Source organism: Aspergillus sydowii (assembly GCF_001890705.1).
Source record: "Aspergillus sydowii CBS 593.65 unplaced genomic scaffold ASPSYscaffold_4, whole genome shotgun sequence".
Lineage (NCBI taxonomy): Eukaryota > Fungi > Ascomycota > Eurotiomycetes > Eurotiales > Aspergillaceae > Aspergillus > Aspergillus sydowii.
The window spans coordinates 2426267-2442373 of record NW_024467862.1 but is presented as its reverse complement, the minus strand read 5'-3'; the positions used below and the strand labels follow the sequence as shown (position 1 = coordinate 2442373).

At 51.7% G+C, this 16107-nt stretch overlaps 7 protein-coding genes and 1 non-coding gene across 8 annotated transcripts; 6 read left to right on the top strand and 2 right to left on the bottom strand.

Moving 5' to 3' along the window:
• Window positions 1–1667: 1667 nt before the first annotated feature.
• ASPSYDRAFT_78444 (uncharacterized protein) lies at window positions 1668–3472 on the bottom strand (the record flags this gene model as incomplete). Its single annotated transcript, XM_040850953.1, has 7 exons — window positions 1668–1846; window positions 1883–2241; window positions 2291–2375; window positions 2428–2703; window positions 2788–3107; window positions 3168–3216; window positions 3267–3472. The coding sequence occupies 7 exons, from the start codon at window positions 3470–3472 to the stop codon at window positions 1702–1704; spliced, it is 1440 nt and encodes a 479-aa protein (XP_040704035.1). The 3' UTR covers window positions 1668–1701.
• A 1291-nt stretch (window positions 3473–4763) lies between these two features.
• Window positions 4764–6157, top strand: ASPSYDRAFT_44660 (uncharacterized protein). The gene has a single exon (XM_040846886.1). The coding sequence runs from the start codon at window positions 4978–4980 to the stop codon at window positions 5836–5838; it is 861 nt and encodes a 286-aa protein (XP_040704034.1). The 5' UTR covers window positions 4764–4977; the 3' UTR covers window positions 5839–6157.
• Window positions 6158–6471: 314 nt separating this feature from the next.
• On the top strand, window positions 6472–7829 carry ASPSYDRAFT_78443 (DUF4419 domain-containing protein; the record flags this gene model as incomplete). Its single annotated transcript, XM_040850952.1, has 2 exons — window positions 6472–7603; window positions 7750–7829. The coding sequence occupies 2 exons, from the start codon at window positions 6472–6474 to the stop codon at window positions 7776–7778; spliced, it is 1161 nt and encodes a 386-aa protein (XP_040704033.1). The 3' UTR covers window positions 7779–7829.
• A 206-nt stretch (window positions 7830–8035) lies between these two features.
• Window positions 8036–10148, top strand: ASPSYDRAFT_57666 (uncharacterized protein; the record flags this gene model as incomplete). The annotated part of the gene is made up of 2 exons (XM_040849409.1): window positions 8036–9603; window positions 9659–10148. The coding sequence occupies 2 exons, from the start codon at window positions 8036–8038 to the stop codon at window positions 10146–10148; spliced, it is 2058 nt and encodes a 685-aa protein (XP_040704032.1).
• A 301-nt stretch (window positions 10149–10449) lies between these two features.
• Window positions 10450–11759, top strand: ASPSYDRAFT_68227 (uncharacterized protein; the record flags this gene model as incomplete). The annotated part of the gene is made up of 3 exons (XM_040850425.1): window positions 10450–10493; window positions 10547–10838; window positions 10906–11759. 3 exons carry the CDS (start codon window positions 10450–10452, stop codon window positions 11617–11619), a joined length of 1050 nt encoding a protein of 349 aa, XP_040704031.1. The 3' UTR covers window positions 11620–11759.
• A 26-nt stretch (window positions 11760–11785) lies between these two features.
• ASPSYDRAFT_57665 (TauD/TfdA dioxygenase family protein) lies at window positions 11786–13043 on the bottom strand (the record flags this gene model as incomplete). Its single annotated transcript, XM_040849408.1, has 4 exons — window positions 11786–11961; window positions 12016–12147; window positions 12222–12785; window positions 12848–13043. 4 exons carry the CDS (start codon window positions 13041–13043, stop codon window positions 11786–11788), a joined length of 1068 nt encoding a protein of 355 aa, XP_040704030.1.
• Window positions 13044–14018: 975 nt separating this feature from the next.
• Window positions 14019–15319, top strand: ASPSYDRAFT_44655 (uncharacterized protein). Its single transcript, XM_040846885.1, has 3 exons — window positions 14019–14111; window positions 14166–14618; window positions 14665–15319. Exons 1-3 carry the CDS (start codon window positions 14073–14075, stop codon window positions 15241–15243), a joined length of 1071 nt encoding a protein of 356 aa, XP_040704029.1. The 5' UTR covers window positions 14019–14072; the 3' UTR covers window positions 15244–15319.
• A 52-nt stretch (window positions 15320–15371) lies between these two features.
• Window positions 15372–15513, top strand: ASPSYDRAFT_t74. The gene has a single exon. It is a non-coding gene; the product is annotated as a tRNA-Tyr (tRNA).
• Window positions 15514–16107: the final 594 nt, after the last annotated feature.

The following is a 16107-nucleotide window of genomic DNA, read 5'->3' as shown; positions in this document are numbered from 1 at the left end:
ATGTGCCCCCTGGATGGTCGAGGAGGATGCGGAGGGTGTCGACGTTGCCGGAAGAGAGGATATCGGCGAGGAGGTTGGAGCAGAGAACGGGGGTGGTTGGGTCTGCGCCGTGGGTGAGAAGGAGGGAGAAGATGGATGGGGGATGGCGTTGAAGAGTCCTTCACCAGGGGGGTCGTTTGGATTAATTCCGTGGTCTAGGAGGGCTGCGGTGGCATCTTTGTGGCCGTTTCTGATGGCATGGTGAAGCGCGATGGAGTTTTTGTCTGGTGGTGTGGCATGAGACATGAGGATGTCAATTGCGGCGGCTTGGTTGCGCTCTGCAGCCCAGATGACGGCTGATGCCGGGGATGAATAGAGGTATTTGCACGGGAGGAACATGAATTCGCCAGATACGCGCATGTTAGGGTCATAGTTGTGCTTTGCTAGGAGGTCTGTGAGAAGTGCAGTGCGGCCGGTGTGCGCACCAACGCAGAGCAGGATGAACTGTTGATAGGGCTCTGTGCAAAGCTGTATATAGTCGAATCTGGTGAGCAGGAGGTCCACAATATCATCGTACCGTCTTTCCGCTGCTTGGGCCAGCTGCCATAGGGGATCTCGACCAGCTGGGAATGACGGGTTGTTCATTGCCTCGTGGTCAAGCAGACATCGCACGACATCAACGTTGCCGGAGCGAGTCGCCATGCAGAAAGCTGTCGACCCGCCTGTGGTTGATATATCAGGATCTGCTCCACGGGAAAGCAGGAACTGCACAGCCTCGAGATTTCCTTCATGCACCGCAAAGTGCAGCGGCGTAGTGCCGGCATAGTCCTGCGCGTCGATTCGACTGCCGGCGTCGACCAACACACGGAGAACATCGAGATGGCCCTTCTCAGCTGCGAGATGGAGAGCCGTTCGCTTCTCTCCGATGCCTGTATGGAGATCCACAGGAACCCCATAATTCAGCAACAGACTGACGACAGATACGTGGCCGTGTGCCGCTGCCATCGACAACGGATGGCCCTCTTCACCGTCCAAAACGTCGGAATTCTGGTTAAAGTAGTTCCTCCAGCCGCTGTCGGTAGGGCAGGGGTTGACACCGTGTTGATATAGTAGCTCTATTACCTCACTGTGCCCGTGGATGGCGGCCAATGCGAAGGTCTGCTCCAGTCCTCGAAGGGCATCTGGCACCCCTGCTTCCAGGATGAGTCGGACAGTTGACACTGATCCGTTGATAGCAGCCCATTCAAGCATGTATTGCTCGTCTCTCTGGGTAAGGCTATGTCCGTACAGAACACGATTCAGCAGATCATGCAGCCGGCGAGAGGTGCAGCATATGGCGTTGATCTCGTATGCATATTCAAGGTGAGTAGCCACGAGCAGTACCACCTCGCCGGGGAGGTCTAGAAAGCCCATGGTGAAGACTTCCCAGTTTGGGTAGATAGTGGACGAGTATTTGAAGTTCAGGATTCCAGCCGGCACAGTTTTGTTTCTCCGTTTCGTTTCTTTTTCCTGGTTCCTCCGGTGATCACGATTGACAAATAGCTGCAGGACACGACGAGGTGACTCAACACCGCTCCAAGGCTGCAGGTGCTCATGCACGTATATCAAGAATCAGGAATGCTAAGACATTTACAAGTCATGTGGGTGTTGTTCAGCCTTTGGGCCGAAGTTTGGTGCTCCGTATTCAGCTACCAAAGGCTGAAGAATCTATATTCTAAGCCATCACAATGTAAACCGGAATCCAGGAGTATCAAAGATAACCAGCCCTTCCTTTTGCTTCCTATTCGCCCTGGCCATCGTACACGTCGTGATCCCCACCGAGACAATCGTTATCCCAGCCGCAATAAAGCACGTCCACAGACCCGGTCTACACGGATTAGCAGGCATTCTTCCTAGCAAGCACGAGAATGATAACAGAGAGACTTGCCTATACTCTGGCGCATCCTGCTCCCGGAAAACCAACCCCCCAATAACACCCCCCACACCCCCAGCGCCAACAATAAGCGCCGACCCAAACGCCCTGCGCCACTGACCCGTGATATTATTCGACTGGTACGTCAGCGAGGCAGAGACGTTCGCATTGCAGCCGCCCGTGAGGATAAAGGCGCCAAAGTATCGTACGCCATTACTCTTTGCGTACCCCAGGAGCGCGACGCCGACGATTTGCAAGACGGCGTTAATAACGACCACGACGCCACGCATGTTGTACTTGTCTGATAGCCAGCTCTCGATTATGCCGAGGGCGGATCCGAAGAGGAAGCACTGCTGGTCAGCGTTTCTTTATTGATTATAGAGTTGGAAAGGGGCTCACTGGAGCTGTAAGGGTCTGCGCCTTTGCGACGTCAAAGCCGAGTCCTTGTTGGAGGACAATCGGTAAGAAATATGCGACGGCGTAGCTACTCTGTCAATCCAAGTCACATATTTCAATGGAACAGCAAGTGGACTCACATCACAACCGCAGTCATCAAAAAGTTAACAGCGAGAAGCCACCCCTGCCATTCAAGGGCGTACTTCAGGTACTCCTTCAGCGCAAACGGAGTTACATGAGCATCGCCCCGGTCCTTGTCGACTCGGTCAATCATGATATCGATCTCAGTGTTTGTCAAGAACCAGCGCGTGCGGCGGGCGTCTTCGGGAAAGTCGACGATGAGTATGAGCCCTAGCAGACCTATAGCGACGGTGAGGATTCCTTCGATTATGAATATCCACCTCCAGCCAGCATGCCTTGTATTCCATCCATTTGTTGTAACTAATACTCTGTTTCAATATCATACGCATGTTGAAGGAGGTGGATAACATACCCCGTACGCAAGAATGCCCCCAAACGAAGAAAGCGCACTGCCCAGCAGATAAAAAAGCCCAATGCGCTTGCCCGTTTCCTGTCTTATATACCAACTGCTAATCAGAAAGACAGCAGAAGGGAAAAGACCCGCCTCGAACACACCGAGCACGACGCGCAGACCAGCCAGTTCACGCCAGTCGTGGACAAGACCCATGCCAACCATCACCAGACCCCAGGCAACGGTTATGAAACCCATGAATATCCGCGGTCCGATCTTGCGTGCCATGACGGTCATTAAAGGCTGGAAGATGGTGTATGTAACGAAGAAAAGGGCGACGATTGTGGACTATTGTGTTCGCGGTATGTTAGCCTGATCTTGACATGGCGTAAGATGGAGCGAGCGTACGTAGTTTGTCCCTGTGAGATCAATTTCCGCTCCCATTCCTGCGACGACTCTAAAAGGTGCAATTAGCAGGATATCACTTTGTCGGTGTCTATGGCATACGCGTTTGGCAAGTTGACTCGATCAATCTGGCAGACGGTGTACATGATAGCGACGACCACACATAGCCTCACGTCGATCTTGCGCTTTATTCGCTTAACGACGGCATCATCATATTGTAGAGAAGGGTTCGACACTTCTGAAGATAGGGCGCCTTTCTCGTTATCCTCGACTTGGTGATCGGACGCTTTAATCGACTGGACAGCCATCGTGGCGGCAGATGTGCAGGATTTGCAAATATCTCAAACAGAAAAATGCAATACCAATGTTCAATAAGTAATCCTACTTATATTTCTGGCAAATACTTGGCTACATATCAGTGGCCGGTGTTTAACTCCCTTCGCTTCGCAGGACAGGGGCTTGTCCTCAGACTACACCCCAATACTGCGGGGGATCAACTGTCATATTTTCTGACTATCCTGGAGCCAGAGATCTGGCAGCATGAAATTGGGCAAATGGGAAGTTCAGCACAACTCGCTAGTACTTGCAACTGGCATGCCAGCGCTTGGCGGGAGGAGTTATGGGAAGTTATTAGGCTTCTCCAGTCAGTCCCTGCGGGGTAGCACGCGGGTTTATGCTTATCTTGCTTGTTTCGCCATCCTAGTAGGAATAGCAGAGCCTATGGTCCAGTTATATTGAAGACTCGGTCCGAGTGATTCTGATGTTGCGGGGGTGTGAGTTTGATATATCGGGCAAGGTTTAGAAGATACTAAATACAAACTCTGGGGAAGCAACACGAGAATGTAGCTTTCACATAAGTTCCTTTCAGCCCTGGTATTCAAATTCGTGTCCTCTAATCCAAGCTTAAAGGATCCTGTTGCCGAGGGAGTTCGGACCGAGGATGGCAGAACGACCTCCTAAAGCGCCACATTTTCAGACTGGAGAGAGCCCTATATTCAGTATTCAGTAACTTCACGTCTAATTTACACTCGTTTGGCATGGCCGAGATTTTACGCAGCGAGAATGTATAATTATACGTGGGCTCGGCTCAGGCCACAACTACCATTGTTTGAGATAGGGCTTCGCCTGGTAACAGATGTACACAACAACAGGTCTGGCGGCAACAGCAAGGGGTCTGAGCTTCATTCCAGGCGGTTTCATCGCTCAACCAACCCTTCTTCTTAAATTTTGAAACATCGTGGATCTGCGTCCGTTCACTCAGGGCGCCTATTTCAATATCCTCGTTGGACAGTTCCGGCTGGTCCAAATATATCTTGCGGGACTCAGGCCTCGCCGCTATGATCGAGAGCAGTTTGTATACGTGGCCGGTGATCTATAACTTTATTCTGCGATATTGAATACTGATTGTAAGTCCGATTCCACGTAGGCGCTTAGCAGCTGCCAGATAGAATATCCCTGCTGGGCAAAGATGAAACCGGCACCTGTTCGAGATCGGTCCCGGCGCTTAACTGTGGATTCCCTAGTTTCCTAGCCATTATTTGAATATAAATGCAGAGCACACATTCCTGTTGTCAAATTATTTCCAATCTCTCAATACATCTTATACTTGTAAAGATGGGTTGCAGTCAGTCTCGCACAAACAATACGGTTCATTGCGATTCGTCCAACTCTGGACATGAAAAGCATGTAAGAATCATGATTATAACGGCTGATTTGCAACACTATCTGACGCATCATTATATAGCTACAAGCCCCTTCCTTACCAACCCACAACGACTATCGGATCGGATGGATATGTCCCCTGCCCCTAGAGATGGTAGCAGCAAGGGCAATGCTAGACAGAATCCATCCCACGCTTCCCAACGAGATGGGCGATGAAAATGTATATATCCTGGGCAACATCGGCGCGCACAATATCGTCATTACCGGCCTTCGGGAGGGGACATACGGTGCTACCTCCGCCACCGTCGCAGCATTCAATATGAGACAAAGCTATCCCTCTGTCAAATTTTGCTTTCTGGCAGGAATTGCAGGCTGTGTCCCGGATCCGCACGATATTAGGCTCGGCGACGTGATTGTAGCTGATCCTTCAGCAAGCTACGGGGGTGTTTTCCAGTACGATCGCGAGCAAAGGAATTGCCGTCCGTACAAGACCCCTGACATCGTCCTAACGACGCTGGCTAGTTTGAAGGCAAAGCACAGGCATCAAGGGAGCGATATACCCATATACCAGAAGGAAGCCATGAAGAGACATCCACGTCTCTCTCAGCTAGCACAATACCCCGGTGAAAGTGTAGATCAGCTTTTCGCCGCAGAAGGCAACCATGTCTTGGAGCGGCCAACATGCAATAGACGTGTCCTGTCCGGTGTGAGGCAACGACCTCGCAGACCTGACAATTCGCCTACAGTTTTCTACGGACTGGTTGCCTCTGGGGGTATGCTGCTGAAGGATGCAGCAGAAAGAGATGCGTTCGCCCAGCAGTACGGGGCCATCTGCTTTGAGATGGAAGCAGCTGGGATACTGGATATTCTCCCATGTGTGGTGGTCCGTGGAGTATGTGACTACGCGGACTCTCATAAGAACGATCGCTGGCAGGGGTATGCAGCTATGGCCGCAGCTGCGTATACAAAGGAGTTCCTGTCACATCTCCCTAGTCGTGGGGGACGGTTTTAACGATGGGATTCTCACGTCGGCGTTTTGGAATTGATAGCTCAAGTTTACTGATATGTTTGTAGTATGGTTCAATATTCTCTGTAGTATATAGCAAGGGTTATTTCCCGATCTTCTATGGATGCCATGTTGCAAGGGCACCCATGCAATTTGGAACTAGATGTACTACTTGAAAGGATAATCGAATCACGAATAAAAAGGTCCCGATATTGCACGTTGAGCCTCATAACCAAACCAAGGCAGACACATTGCTCACCCTCAGGCAGCAACGATTTAGCCTCTTGGACACCAGAGCCAAGAGCGATGACGACGACGGCGGCTGTGTTTGTTATACGAGAGGGTGTGCTGTGGGGAGGAGCGAGCATGCCTGTTCTCTTTCTACCCTCTCCCATCATCAAGAAGGCAACAGCTTTTACATGTCACTAGTTCAAGAACTTAGGATATAAAGCTCTTATCCACTCTTTCCATTATCGATCGTTACTACCTGTCGAGACAGTCACTTTATCCGTGCTCAGCGTCGCAGAGCGTAATTAAGATAGATATACCTTGCCGCCGCACGTCACATCCTTAACAGTCTGTTGCCATTCATCACTGCCAATCTAATATTGAAACACCGCAATATTACATTCAAACAGCATGCCTGTCACTTTGACTACCGCCAAGCATCCCCCGCGGCGATGGCCATACCCAGCAGTGTCGTCGGCGCAAGAACTGTTCCAAAGGTCATGCCCGAACGAATATGATCAGAGCCAACGTGTGATACAGACCTCGTTCACAAGCCACCTGTTCGAGACGTCCCGTGTCTCCTCCTCGAAGCATGGCTTTGCCTGGGCGTTAGTTGATGCCTACAGCCATCATCACAACCTGACTATCCGGCCTGAGGATGTGTGGTTCTCGATTCTGACACAACTGAATTTCTATATCAATGCAAATGCAGAGGACCTGCGATCTTTATTTGTTGCACACGAGGGACAAAAGGAGCTGGTCACCGTTGATGTTGGGACTATCCACACCGTCGACTTCGGTACAATCGCCCTGAAATTTACCAGGCTTATTGAAGAGAACGTCGTGGACGAAGAGCTTCGCGACTGGATCATGCCAGACTTCAGCACTACAACTAAATCCGACAGCGTGGTTGCAGCTATCCTGATGATGGGCGCTCTACAGGAATATTTCAAATACAAATCTATCCTTTGTTGTGGCATCCCGTCGGTTACTTTGCTGGGCGAACGAGCAGACTGGGAGCGCATGGTAACAAAGCTCGACAAGTTAAAACAATTTGGTGACGAACCTGCACGATTTGCTCAGCTTCTACGCCCGATTCTGAATCACTTTGTGCTGTCGTTCGATAGCCCCGAGTCGCCCGAGGTGCTGGACTTCTGGAGCAAATGCGCTGAGCGCCACGGTGGTAGCGGAATTGACCAGCTGAATGGTTGGGTGTCGGCCTTCATTTTCTGGGATAAGAAGGGAGACCTGTTATATAGAGAGCAGATCTATCCGGTCTCTTCGTCTGAGTTTGTGGCTCGAAACACGGACCTGGGGCTCGGTGATGTATTGTCCCGCTGGGTGGACACTGATGATATTCCACCTGGATTCGCCTCCGTGCCAATTACTGTCGTTGACAATGGAAAAAGGATTGATGCTGCGATGGTCGCAGGGCTAGCTGGCATTCAAGCAAGATCTAGTGGAGCGATTTTGGACAAGACTGAGGAGACCGGGCTTGACGCCATACAGCCCTTGTCAGGATGGTGGATGTATGAAAAGAAGGGTGAGAAGGGCAAGTTAGCATGCCTATTAGAGTCTGTATCTTCCAGATGGTCACTCTCGTTTAGTTAAGGAAACTCCTGGTCGGGTTTGAGGGGACGTGGCAGCCTTTCTGAGATCTATTAATTGGTAGAGGCTGTATACTCTTAGGGCTGGCAGACACGCCTACAAATATGTAGTTTCGCTTCATCAATGTCTGATACGAATACACAGTAAATCACTTCCTAGGTTCAGTGTCCACTATAATTATCCCAGTATTTTAGTCCGCGCGCTGTTATGAGTGATGGCGTGCTTCCCCATCGCAATTGCAACTCCAATCACCTTCACGATGACGAATCGCGACATCGTCAATGGCAAGTGCGGGGACTTTCGCAGTCTTGACCCCTCTGAGACGTACCTCAAGCCAGTCTGGTAAATGATACCTCGACCCATCACCATGGAAGAAGCAACGCGGATCCGCAAGCGCATCCCCAAGTCCTGCCGGCGCTGCCACCGTCGCAAGCAGCGCTGCGTCGGGGCTCCAGTTTGCGGAAACTGCGAGCTCGCAGGCCAGCCGTGCGTGCGATCAGACAGCGTCCCGTCATGGCATCACGGCATGTCCAAGGGTGCGTTGGTGCAGCGGATCGAGGCGTTAGAGGCCCAACTTGCGGCGTTGACAGACGGTACCGCAGCGAGCGCGACACACTCTGACAATGGAGACCGGCCTCATTCCTCGCATGGAACCAGCTATCAAGGCGCCGGCTCGGTCTCTAGTTCACCATCCGAACCCGAGAACCACGGGGCAGTCATGCACTTCCTCATCCAGGGCCACGGGTACGAGGACAAAGTCGAGGGCAACTATCTAGGCCCATCATCCGGCCTCGCCATCGCAGAGAACATAAGCCGGCTTGTGCAAGACGCAGGATGGAAGTCTATTCCTGTTAACGAGACACACGAGTTCCTCGCACCATGCGAGAACGAAGCAAAAGACCCTGCTCCTGCTCCGGACGATGCAATCGGGGCGCGCATCCTCGATGCCTACTTCAAGAGTATGCAGATGCGACTCCCGTTTCTATGCCGGTCGGAGATTTACAGTTTACACGCGAGGCGCCACGAGCCGCCGGGCCCAAGCACGCAGGAGCAATTTGCGCGGTTCAAGATCTTCATGGTGTATGCGATTGGGGCTGCGATTCTCAAGATGACCGAGATGTATGACTCGACGCCGCCGCGGAATTACTTCGTTGCAGCTATGCAGTATCAGCCCGCGATCCAGGAGTCGCTGTCTATATCGAGTATTGAGGCGTTGATGTTGCTGGCGATGTATAATCTGCAGTCGTCGGCCAGCTCGAGCGTCTGGTACATGATGGGCCTTGCGATGCGGATATGCGTGGACTTTGGTCTGCATCGCGAAGCGCAGTATCGACGGTTGAGACCGTACGAGGCGCAGCGGAGGAGGAGGCTATTTTGGAGTGTTTACTTGAATGAAAGGTCTGTTGCTTGGTCGCTTGGTCGGCCGTTCAGTATTGGGGATGAGGAGATTGACGCCGAACCACCGGCTGATATCGACGACTCGCTGCCAGAGAGCGCACCAGAGGAGCTATTCAGGAATCCACGGAGTCCGCACGAGCAGTGGGATGGGCCGAATATCCGCTGTTTCATCGTTTGCATCAAGCTATCTCGGATATCTTCCCGGACACGAAGCAGTGTCTACCGAGTGGACAGAGACCTGCCCTCTCTCCTCCCAGAGGTCCATCCTATACTCGAGTTCTTGGACGATTATCAACGGTCCCTACCATGTCTCTCAGCTTATGAAGACGACTTTATCCAGATGCACTGGCACAACGCCACGCGAACTCTTCTCCATCCATTCCTGTCCATCCTCCCGCCAGACGACGAGCTCGCCAGACGATGCCTCTACGTCTCCGGCCAGATGTGCCAATACTTCAAGCGCCTCCGCCAGCGAGACTCCACCTGGTACTCGTTTCTCCTCATCAACACGCTCTTCATGGCCGGGTTAACCATATGGTATTGCCTGCCCATCTATCCCCTAGTATTCACTTCTAGTTGCTAACTCTCTCAGCCTTTGCCTCTTCCGCTCCCCTCGTCTCTGGACCATCAGCGTCTCAAACGACCTCCGCGCGTGCTCTTCCTGCCTCTTCGTCATGGCTGAGCGACACCCCAGCGTCCGCAAATACCGCGATGCCCTCGAAACAGCTATAAACCGGGTAATGGACTACGTAAGCGACGCACATATCCAGGTGCATCAACCTGGCCACCACATCGCTGCAGACAAACGGCACGGCTTCCCTACGGAGATGACATATAGCCTTGATCGGGCACTCACCGACCCCCCGACGCCGGGGTTCTTGATTCCGTCGCCGCAGGCGAGTAGGGGGCCTGCTACTGGGGGGAGTGGTGGGAGTGGTGGGGAGACGCCCCGGACGCCGGATATATTGGGGCTTGGGACGGTGTCGGACGGGCGCACGTTCTCCGGACTGTTTGCGGAGGACTTTTGGGCTGGGGATGCGTTTAGTTTGCATATTGGGGAGTCGTTTGGGTTACGGATGTAGATGTCGGTTCCTCTTGTGATTAGCCTTGGTCTTGCTCTATACTTCGCAATTGCGTGGTTCTAAATAGTTCTAGTAGTCATAGTTGCAGCGTTTATTATAATCAGTCTGTAATTCTGGCTTCCTACATGATGATCCTAAAGGTGTTATTCCCTATGCCCGAATCACACCACGTTGTGGCAGCAGTCAGCATGTATCTCCAATGTCCGCCTATTTCCGGATCCCCGATGACATCTAGAAAGACTGAGATGACAGTATAAATAAGACAAGTGAAATCGTGGTCAGTAAATCCATTGCTACAGAGATGTCTGAAACACGCATTCTATTGACTGGAGCCACCGGATACATGTAAGTCCCTTTAACATACTTCTTACTTCTTACCTCTTGCTCATGATAACTAGCGGTGGCTCTGTTCTGACTGCCCTGTTAACCTCCTCCGATCCCCATGTTAAAGCATGCAAGTTATCGACCCTTGTCCGCAAGAGATCGCAGGCAGATATCCTTCAGCAGAAAAACGTGAATGCCATTGTCTTCGACGGACTCGACGACCTGGATACATTGAGGACTGTCGCGAGTGAACACGACATTGTCATAAATGCTGCTCTCACGTACCACACTCCTGCCGCCGAGGCACTCCTACGTGGACTAGAAGATCGCCGCAAGAAATATAACAAGCCAGTGCATGTCATCCACGTCAGCCACTGACCTACCCACCTATCCATCAATTACAGTCCATATACTAATTAACTGACATCTCCAGACCTCCGGCACATCAAGCCTAGCAGACCTCCCCGTTTCCGGCACCTACACCGAGTCCGCAACCTTCTCCGACAAAAGCGACATCTACTCCTACGAGCGCTCTCGCCAAAGCATCCAGCCTTATATCCAGCGCACATCCGACCTCCTAGTCTGCGAACAGGGCGAAGCGTCCGACGTCGCCACATACATCATCATGCCCCCGCTGATCTACGGCAAAGGAACAGGCTTCTTCAACCGCCGCTCAATCCAGATTAACACCATCATGCGCGCTGCGCTGCGGGATGGTAATGCCTCGCGCATTGACAAGGGTGAACATGAGTGGGACCACGTCCATATCCTGGACTTAGCCCAGTTCTATGAGCTAATGTTAGTGCGAATCCTGGAGGGGTGTAATAAACTTGATGTACATTCCAAGGGGATTTACTTCTGCCAGTCTGGACACCAGACTTGGGGTGAGGTCTCGGATCGTGTTGCTAGGGTTGGGTATGCGCTGGGGTTTCTTAAGAGTTATACTGTGCGTCAGGTTACTTTGCAAGATGCGGCGGAGAGGTTCTGGAGGGGATTGCCGTTGGAGGCGCTGGAACCGACGTTGGCTTCGCGGTCTCAGACGCGTGCTGATAAGGCTTGTGAGCTTGGGTGGAGGCCGGTGAAGAGTAGGGAGGATTTTGAGGGCTGTTTTGCTGATGAATGGGTTTCTGTTAAGAATGAGGCTTAGCAGATGTCTGTTAAGTTGTATATCATATCGGCAGTTTCAATTTGCAGTGCTAAACGATGTATCCTGTCTATTCGAACAACACTCGGAACTACTTGCTTTACAGACCCCAGTATAGTATAGTAATGTATCTTATTCTCTAGCATAATTCGTTAAAGTTTGGTAGTGTCTACCAATGAACCGGATGCAGATGATCCTCAATCCCCAGATCCTCACGACGAGACTTACTCCCAGGGTCAAAGTAAGGCGCCTCGCCGATCCCAACAGCACGGTTCCCACTGCGCTCGCCGATGCCGTCGTAGTCGAATGTTGCGGTGTGGAAGACGCTGCGGTTATCCCAGATTGCTGCGGCTGTTAGACGTTTCTATACAATGATTATAGGGTTAAGACAGGACATACCGATGTCGTTAGGCTGATTCCATTTGAACCGAACCTGCAGGTCATGTCCATATGTGATCAAGTCGTGGAAGTACTTCAGGGTGTTCTCGCTCTCGCGTCTCGTCAGGCCGTTGATTGTCTTGGGGAATGTTCCTGCCAGGCATCAATAACTGCACTCCAACATAGGACCAGGCAAGAAAAAGAGAGAGAGAGGGAGGGAGACATACCAACAGGAAAGATACTCTTCCACCCCGTAATCGGATTCGTCCTCACAACCGGATGATCACTCGCCAACTCCCCACCCACATTCAACGGCGACCCCCTAGGTTTCTCATAGAGCCCAAACCCGCCCGCCTGCGCCGCACGATGGAACCCATCCCCCGAATGATTCGCCGTCAACGTCTCCAAAAACGCGCGGTATGGTTTACTGATGCGGTCGTAGAGCTCATACCCACTCGCCCAGAGCGTATCCCCACCTGTTTCAGGCAGGAGGGTAAGACGCAGAGCCGAGAAGTCCGACGGCGCCCTTTCGAAGGAGATGTCCGAGTGCCAGATTGCGGCGAGCTTGCCGTAGGCGCCTTTGTATAGCTTTTTGTGGTCGAGGGAGTTGATCGTGCTGATTTGCGGGTCTGGGTCGCCGAATTCCCGCGCGTCGTTGACGACCGGGTGGATGTGTAGTCCGTGGTCTGCGGGTCGGCCGGTGAGTTGGCCCAGTTTGAGAATCAGTTCTTTTTGCAGGTCGTTGGTGAGGTTGTCTTGGGCGCGGAAGAAGACGACGCCGCGTTCGGCGACTAAGTATATTAGTACACTAGTAGGCTCTTAGATTATCTTCGGTACCGGTACATGGACATACTTAGAATAGCGAGATCGCGGATGCGTTGCTCGGCATTGGGTGCGTTTAGGATGTCATCGACGATGTTGATAGAGCCCTTGGGGAACTCGTTTCCGATCACGGGAGTGAGAGTGGTGGATTTGAAGCCATCCAGGGAGCCGGAGGAGTAGAGCCTGGGATGGGCTGGGACTTTTGATTCCACGGGCACGACAGTCATTTTGTCTCTTGGATGCAATGCTGAGTTTATCTTGCTGCTGAACTTCGAGAGTCCAAGCTCCTTATATAGACATTATTGGTCTCCGTCCCTGGGTTGTCGCCGCATGTCGTCGGCTTTCGGCGATAGCGCTCCCAGCTGTGCACGCCATTCTTATCGACGATTCGCGAGTCACCGCGCGAAGCCAATGCTTGTGTTGCGAGTTCGCAGCACGAGATCGGCGTGGGGATCACGCCATCTAAAGTCAATCAGGGTTCCTGCTGGTGATTTGGGCTTCTAGAACGCAATGCACCCGGTGGATGACGGAATCCTGGGGAATCTTCAGTCCACTCAAGACAGAGGACAAACTGAGTCACGGCTGGCACGGAATAAATTGGAATGTGGTGCAATTTCCAGATATCGGCCGATGCCTAAAAGTATACATGCTCGGCGATAGGACAACCGACATTGATATTCGGTCTCGAACCTCCTTTTCATGATTCACTAAGTTAGGGCTCGCAGACTGTTCCAGTCCTTGTCTAATTTAAAACTGCGTCGGATCAATTTACCCCAGACTGTAAACCGTCTAGTCTTTCAGTTAAGAAAGCCGTTTGGCCTTGTACCAACCTAAAGATTACATTCATAAATCAGACATCTTCAGATAGTTGCACACTTCTCGGTATATGGCTCTGATTTATCCCATTCAATGTTTACCTTCGAATAGCGACCGAGATGTCGTCAATATCACCTGGATAACAAGCCTGCTACTCTCGTCACAACTTCACTATTTCGACTGGAACCTTGGGAAATGGAGTTATCGGGAACTCCTGCAACCACCTTCTCTGTACAGATTTCTTCCCAAAACTCAGGAATGTCATCGTGGGGGCTTCTTGAAATCAACGCGGGGCACATCCACATCCCCAAATTGGGGAACCCAACCGCCACGTCATAGCAATGCAAGGACAGTCGCATAAATAGACACAACCGCGAAACGAGTAACTTGGTGGAATCAAGCATCGCGGACCAGTAATAACGAACTATAAAAAGGCCAGTATGACTGCCAAAACTATGAAAGCTCTACGTCTTGTCAAGGTTTGCTTATTCCCCGCGAGTCATGCATAGCCCACCCACTTAATGATAATACAGTACGGCGCACCATATGAACTCCAAGAAATACCTATCCCCTCCATCAGGGACAACGACCTGCTTCTCAAAGTCGGCGCCGCCAGTTTCTGCCACACAGATTACCAAGTTTACGAAGGCGTCTACGAAACCAAGTGTCCGATAACGCCCTCGCACGAGCCAGTCGGAACGGTAGTCGAAACCGGCGCGAAAGCCGCAAACGCAGGATGGAAAGCCGGGCAGCGAGTCGGGATGCTGAATTTCAGACACCCTTGCTATAGCTGTGTTGGGTGCAAGTCTGCGCGGGACCCCAGGCAGCCGGACCGGCCGGATGTGCGGTTCTGCCAGAATAAGGAGATGGCGGGTATTTCAGCGGACGGGGGATTTGCGGAGTATGCTGTTGCTGATGCAGATTCGAGTGTGGAATTGCCTGACGGGGTGCCTTTTGAGCAGGCGGCGCCGTTGATGTGTGCTGGAGTGAGTCTCCCGGGTTCTGGTATGCCTCGATACTAATAGAGCGTAGGCAACCGTGTGGGGAGGACTGGATGAAGCCGGTGTAGAACCTGGTCTTCCTGTAGGCGTTATTGGAATTGGGGGTCTGGGGGTTCTCGCTCTGCAGTTCGCAGCAGGTCTGGGCCACCCTACAGTCGCCATAGACAACAGGCCCGAAGGCAGGAAGCTTGCTCAAGAGCTTCCCGAGCATCTGCGACCAAAGAGGATTGTGGACTCCAATTCACCTAACGCAACTGAAGAGGTGGTGAACTTTGCTGGGGATGGCGGCCTAGCAGCAGTGCTTGTCTGTACGGACAGCGTCAAGGCTACAGAATGGAGTCTGAAGCTTCTACGGACTAGGGGCGTCTGTGTTCCGCTGGGTCTTCCGGTGGAGGGATTCAAGTTCAGTGCCTTCGACCTGATCTTCAAGCAGTTGAGTATCAAGGGAAGTCTCGTCGCGAACCAGCGGCTGGTGACGGATATGATGAGGACAGTCACTGAGAAGGATATTCGCTCGCATGTTACGACGATGAGCTTGGAGGAGGGAGTCAATCTCCCGGAGAAGTATATGGACCCGTGTCTGAAGGGTCGCCTAGTCGTGACTTTATAGTTCTTTGACATAGTATGGTGAGCAATAGCAAAACCAACTTATCTATAGAGCTCCACATGGACATCTTATAACCCTGTCAAAAGTAGATGGCATCCGAGGCCATTTGCGGCCCCACCGCTCACCAATGAGCCCGGATGGTCTAGTGGTATGATTCTCGCTTGTAAGGCTACCGTACCAATACCGCCATCCTATCCCAGTACTAATCCGCATCCAGTGGGTTCACCAGATCTAAAATGCGAGAGGCCCCGTGTTCGAACCACGGTTCGGGCCCATCTCTTTTTTTTTATTTTCTTTATTTTGCATACATACAGCATCCGATGTGAAATCCGATTCGGAGGCCGGTACAATGAAGGCGGACTTTAAGTGAACTTCTATCTATTAGTCTACTATAGATTTCATACCTCAGACTCGTAAAGGTTAGTAGAAGCTCCATCTTATTGATTCCCCGCTTGATTCGGCCCCTGGACTTGAAATCCCTGTCTTTCTACTGAATATGACTCGCCCTCCGGTATCCTGGCATTGATCAGCTGTCCATCTTCCCAGCCACGTGTAAACCGTTCGCCTGTAGCCGGGCTCTTTAGAGCCTATTAGATCTCCGCCGGTGTTGGAAATGACAAGGTTGTCTGCCCATGACCTTCCTTAGCTTGGCCAACGAGCATACCTCAGCCTCTCCTAGGTTCAAAAACGACGGACCCTAACATTCGGTTACTGTGCTAAGTATTCATACTTAGCACCTTGGTATTTGCGGCTCTGTAACTGCAGGGTCGAAGTACATATACTTAACCGATCCAGTCAATAAGATCTGATCTAGAACAGTCGGTTGTTACGCAACCAACTACATTTCCTGCGTTAGCATTCAAATTC